We start from the raw sequence: 6,231 nt of genomic DNA, 5'->3' as shown, positions 1-6,231 counted from the left end.
CACATCTCAATAGCTTGGCTATGCATCATGGCTGTTATTGCCTGGTCCACTGCTTGTCCTTTTAACCCCGCAGAGAGCAGGTTGTCAGTGACCCCAATGTGAACCTCACATGAACCTGCCACAAAACCACCACCGGGTCAATCACGGGTCAACAAAGAAGAAAAAAAAAGAAAGAAAAATAAACAGGTACCGGAACAGACAGTACTCGATGACTTTATTAATAATATGATTTCAAAATAAAAAATAACATTAAAATAACTTTTGTCCTTGTTAACTTGCATCATATGGCCACATGGTGGCGTTGTAATGCCAAGTTTTTTTTTTTAAGAATACCAAATCGCATTGTTCTCCCGCTGTCCAGTTCATTTGCTCGGCCCATCATGGTAACGTTGACCACATACATGAACACATCTCAGACCCCCCCCCCCAAAAAAAAAAACAAAAACAAAAAACAAACCATAACGACAGGTAACCCTGTCCCCTGTCACAGATACATGACGACCACCGACACATCCCACCCCAAAGACACCCCCCTCCCCAAATAACCTTTTGCTGCTTTTTTCTCCTATTTTAAGCCATTTTCTTAATCCCCTTTAAGATCCACACAGCAGATATTCTACCTTTGCTTTATCATACACTTATATATATGTATATATATATATATCGTCTCAGTTGAAATGCTTTCCCTCCCACGGCACGACGCTTCCTATGACATTTCCGCCTTTCCTTTTCTCGTCTTTGTTGGGTTCAAGCAGGAACGACAACTGGATGAAAGTACAGCAAAGTTGACTTGTACAGTTTTTGTATCGGGCGCTCCGCCGCGCGGCGATCAAGACAAAACGTGACGCCGCCAAATACTCGAGAGCAGAAATTAAGAAACGCTCGTGTCCAACCGGGCACACGCTGGTGGAGGAGAGAGGGAGGGAGTACTTCCTTTTCTCTTAAAACGGTCCATCTGCTCTCCAAAACCGGAGTGCGTGTGGGCTGGCTGTCGTGTACCCACCCCACCTCCCCGCCCTCTGCTCGGGGATGATGTGACGTCAGCGTGGTGAGCTCATCCGACACCTGTTTCTTGGTGTTCGTCAACTGTCATCAGGCGCGTGACACACGGAAACAACATCCAGGGAGCTTCCCCATAACATAATCCTAGGCCTAAAATCATAGACTGACAGGCATGTGTATCTTTTTTCATGAATAATAATGACAATACATGCCAAACATACAAATAAACATAATTAAATAAGAAATAAAAAAAAAAGGTTGGCAAAGAAACAAAAAAAAACTCAATTCATATCGTATTGCATGTAAATATTGTATAAAATCCTTAAAAATACAGTTTAGATAATTACTTAAGTACTGAAGTCACCACAGCCAAAAGTGCAGAGGTCCATAAATAAAACATTGACTGTGGGCAGACAGTGGGGCTTCTCTCTGGTGGAGCTACTGCTCAACCCCCCCCCCCCGTGACCCCACTCCACCACCACAAGGGACTAAATGAGTGCCTGGTCAAAGGTCACAGTTCATGAACTAGGACTTGAGGGTTAAAAGTTCACCTACCCATGCACAGAGAGGAGGCCAGGACGCCCCCCCCCACTCCTTCCCCACCCCCTCCCAAAAAAATGGACACACAACGCTGACGTGCACTTACAAATGCGCAAAAAACCTCATGTTGTGCACTCACACATTTGCAAAGTTCATTCTCAGTGATTTCCCCGCTGTGAAGTTCTGATGACATAGGCACACCTAGATTTTGGGAGGGGGGGAGAAAAGAAAACAGGGATGGGCGGAGGGTTGGGTGGGTAGATGCTACAGGAGGACGTAAGGCGGTAGGTTCAGGTTGTCAGGTGGTTTTGCTTTCAAAAAAAAAAAAAGACGAGCACACACCGAGTTCTTGTCATTGTGCGCTTGCTCCCAGAAGGTTTTACAGTATGGGGCAGAAGGAGTGTGTGCACGTTACCGAACTGAGGCAGCCAATGGAGCAGACTGAGGGATTAAAGCTATTAAAGCAACAGAATAAATACTGTTGGTAGGAAGAAAGGAGGGAAAAGGAGAGTGAGAAAGGGAGGCAGGGAGGGAATCACTCATGGAAGGCTGACCGATGGACTTTGAACCACAGTGGGCTGGTTTGTGTGTGTGTGTGTGTGTGTGTGTGTGTGTGTGTGTGTGTGTGTGTGTGCGTGCATGTGATGGCTAGAGGGGCCATTGGGCCTTAAAAGCCCGGGCAACACACTTTTAAAGAATTTAGGTAAAAAAAATTAAAAAAATTAAAAGTAAGATGAGGAGTGCGTCGTCTGCCTTATTTTTCTTCCTATATTTCTTCCGCTAAGGCTACTGAAGTGCTTAGTAACTGGAATTAAAAAAAAAACACTCCCAATTAAGTTCGGATATTGTTAAACCATTTTTGAATTGTTTTTGGCCCAGATGACAAGCTTAAAGAAGGGAACCCTGACCCGGTCACCCCCTCCCTACCCAACGGACAGATTCACAAAACAGCAGGAAGCACACGCAATTGCAACTAGGGGTGTAAGGATCTATTGATCTGGATCCATGTATCGATCTGGATCCATGTATCGATTCAATGGTCAACGCTCCAATACCATCAATGCAAAGTGAAAACATTGATCCACATCGTCGTCTTTAAGACACGCTCGGGTTGGAAAAATTTAACGCTCAATATCTCTAAACCACTGAGCACACAGAGTTAAGCTTGTAAATCCGAGGTGATGAAGCAGAAATTAAATCCAAGGTGATGAAGCAGAGATGTGCACGGCTCATGTTCATACTTGGGAGATCATCAAGGGCTCTTTAATGGCGTTTTCACATTGGCCAAAAACCCGCCAACATCCGCCTGTGGTCAATGTAATGTTGGAACTTTATAGTGAACAGCAGCAGGTCGATTTTTGTCCTTTTTATTAAAAAGAACGGGGGCGTCCAAGTAGCGCAGCGGTCTATTCTGTTGTTTACCAACACGGGGGTCGCCAATTCGACTCCCCACATTACCTCCGGCTTGGTCGGAGGTAACGTGGGGGTTACATACACAACTGTCCGTGTCTGCGGGTGGGAAGCCGGATGTGGGTATGTGTTCTGGGTCGCTGCACTAGCGCCTCCTCTGGTTGGCCAGGGCACCTGTTCGGGGGGGCGGAGGGGGGGGGATAGCGTGATCCTCCCAATCGCTACGTCCCCCTGGTAAAACTCCTCACTGTCAGGTGAAAAGAAGCGGCTGGCGACTCCACATTTATCAGAGGAGGCATGTGGCAGTCTGCAGCCCCCCCCTTGATTGACAGAGGTGGAAGATTAGTAGGGTAATTGGGCAGATACAATTGGGGAGAAGAAAAAAAAAAAAGGGGGGGGGGATCTGGAAAAAAAAATAGGATGTTTTTCATTTAAATGTCTAGAAGAGCTGGGTAATAAAATTGTCAAATCATATTTTATTCGCTTTTTGGGAGTCATTTTGTATACGCTATACTGTACCGTACGTTGTGGGTATACCGGTACGTTCCGTCGCGTCCATCTACCTCAGGCACGTATGTAAGTAACCTGCTCACATCTATTTCAGCATCTCTGATATATTCTCTGCACCATTGCACTTTATCGCCTCTTATTTCACCTGTATAAGTCAAACCGTGTGTATATAACTGAAGATTGTTGTGTTGTTATTCTATGTTTAGTACACAGAGGGCCACAAAACCGGAGTCAAATCCCATGTAGTGCAAACCTATGTGGCCAATAAGCACAACATCGATTGCAGGCCCCTGAACTGAATCGAAATCACACCGTGGCAGACTTTGTGATAGCAGCAGATATCGTACCGTCGTCCAGAGAATCGATATCATATCACATCACGGTGAAATCTGTGATTTACACCCCTACTTGCAACTAGAGCTAGCATAACATTCGGGCATCGATGAGGCGGTTATCTGATGCTTCAACACGCGCGCCTATGACACTGAGCATATTGTTGGAAAGTGAGGGAAAAAAAAGAACAGGACAACCAGCGAGAGGAGTTTGTCTGACGGACCTCTGGCGGGCTTATCGAACCACAACAAACTGGTTGTGCCTGTGAAAAAGGACAACCGCCTGCGAAGACCGCCTGCGAAGACTCTGGGAAGGGAAAAGAAGTGATGGAAGTCATTAAGACAAAACCTGATATTCGGGACACCCAAACAACACTTGTTCTAAAACAGTGGCGGGGCGGGGCGGGGGGTATCGACTCAAGACTGTAGCTATGCTAACAGACGATAGGACGCGTCCTCTCCCCCCACCCCTCACATTGCAAGTTGCAGAAAGGCACTGAGAGTGGGTTTGTTGCTAGCCCTAGAAAAGTAAAAGCAAATATACATTCATAGCTCCAATCTGGAAAAAAATACACAAAAGGATTTTGTACAAAAATAAAAACATTAGAAAAGCGTGGCCCCTGTTGTGTTTTTATTCTCCAAATGTGGGATTTCCGGGAGACGAGTATGGCTACTTTTTTTTTAACTGCTTTTTACCTCGCCACCGCTAGAAGGCAATTCAGGAGTGATCCTCCACTGCTCAGGCCCCAAGGCAGTTGAGCCCTTTCATGCATGCCGGTGTGGGAATAAGGAGGGGGGGGGGCGTCCCAATGAGAGCAGAGGGGAGGGGGGAGGTCAAGGCTCAGCTTTCAGTGTGAGGAAGGAGAGGCAAACTCAACAGAACACGTGTTCAAACAACAGAAACCTCATCCAAAACAGACAGACACAGACACAGACACACACACAATTTCGCAGTGTCTTGGTATACAGTATGAGTCTAGGGACCTGGAAGATGGACGCAGAGGCATGAGTTCTGTCTATGTGTGTGCCTGGAGGGAAGGAGAGAAAGCAGGGCGTTTGTGCTCACGAACAGTGAAAAGTCAGTAACCACAAAGATGTGTCCCCCCCCCCTAAGCATCGGCAGTGCTCACGCACAGGCACGCACACACACGGCGTGCGCAAACACGAAGACAGACACACACACACACACACACACACTTCAGGAATATGTTGAGAAAGAAATGAGCTCCAGCTGAGAGCAGGGGGAGGGGAACTTGGAGTGTTTTGCCAACTCTGTGTGTGTGTGTGTGTGTGTGTGTGTGTGTGTACATGGGGGGAGGAGAAGGAGGGAAGTACTGGGTTTGCAGAGGCTGAAGTACTGGGAGTGCAGGAGGGTGAAGGGGGGTGGGGTTTGCATTCCACAGTTCTGCACACAGGCTTGACACTTGAGAGATTTGTAGGGAAAATCCTGACCGGGGGACAGAGATGGACAGAACGGACAGAAAATTCAGTTAACACTACTGTCGTCTCTTCTCGCTCTCTCTGTCCCTCCTGCTTCCCACACTTCTGATCCCAACACTTCCCAGTAAACTACCTCCTCCAGCCCCCTTCTTTTCTTTTCTTCAGTCTTCCCCGGATCCTCTCCAGAGCCAAGTGGAGGTGGTATGTTTGTGTGTGTGCGCGTGTGTGTGTGTATGTACGCATGTGTACGGTAGTTGTACTATGGTTCAGTTACGTCTGTAACAGCAGTGATAGATATGGCTGCCCTTCCCCCTCCTCGAGGAGACGCAGCAAGCCTCATCGGCCACTGCCGCTGCAGCATGGACCTCCATTTCCTGTCACGTGGCCGTGGCTTCCAGGTAGCTCTGTAGTTTGCGGACGGTGGACTCATCCAATGAAAAGAGGTCAAAGTCAAAGGTGGTGTTGGTCACGTTGAAGTGGCCCGTCTCCTCGATCAGGTTGACAATCTGGGGGTGGGGGGGTGACAAAGCTTATTTTTTACTGCAAAGAAAATCCTTCAGACCAAGGGCAATTACTTCTCGGTGAAAATCAGACAGCCAATAGAAAAAAAACTGGTGTGGCAAGTTCTGAAAAAAGTATAGATTTACTTGTTTCATTGGGCAATGTAGTAGCACACTTTGATTTAATCAGAATTTTTGCATTTGGGAACTATAAATTGTAATCACACAATCATGTAATAAGTATTTATCAGTTCAGTGTGTAATAAAATTACTAAAATGTGTTGAGAATGCCATCAAATCTGTGGCAGAGGATTACAGGCTGACACACATACACACACACCTGCTGTAAAACATTGCGTTCTCTAAGAGCCATCAGTCTACGATGGAGGTCCACCAACTCCTCTGTGTAGGCCTGCAGAGTGAGGAGAGGAGGGACACAGGGGAGGAGAATGGAGGTGAGTAATAAGGCACTGACATGTGGTGCTTTGAGGTTGACG

General features: G+C 46.8%; 1 protein-coding gene across 1 annotated transcript in view; it reads right to left on the bottom strand.

Moving 5' to 3' along the window:
- Nucleotides 1-5,126: 5,126 nt before the first annotated feature.
- The window catches only part of mllt1a (MLLT1 super elongation complex subunit a), a 24,010-nt gene continuing 22,905 nt past the window's right edge, over nt 5,127-6,231 (bottom strand). The window contains exons 10-11 of the mRNA XM_056276786.1: nt 6,075-6,146; nt 5,127-5,740 (exon numbers count right to left, since the gene is read on the bottom strand). Coding sequence (XP_056132761.1) covers nt 5,612-5,740; nt 6,075-6,146 — 201 coding nt within the window. The 3' untranslated portion in view covers nt 5,127-5,611. The remainder of the gene's footprint in view (nt 5,741-6,074; nt 6,147-6,231) is intronic.

Source organism: Lampris incognitus, chromosome 3 (assembly GCF_029633865.1).
Source record: "Lampris incognitus isolate fLamInc1 chromosome 3, fLamInc1.hap2, whole genome shotgun sequence".
NCBI classification, from domain to species: domain Eukaryota; kingdom Metazoa; phylum Chordata; class Actinopteri; order Lampriformes; family Lampridae; genus Lampris; species Lampris incognitus.
Note: the sequence above shows the minus strand (reverse complement) of the source record. Positions and strands in the feature narration are given on the sequence as shown.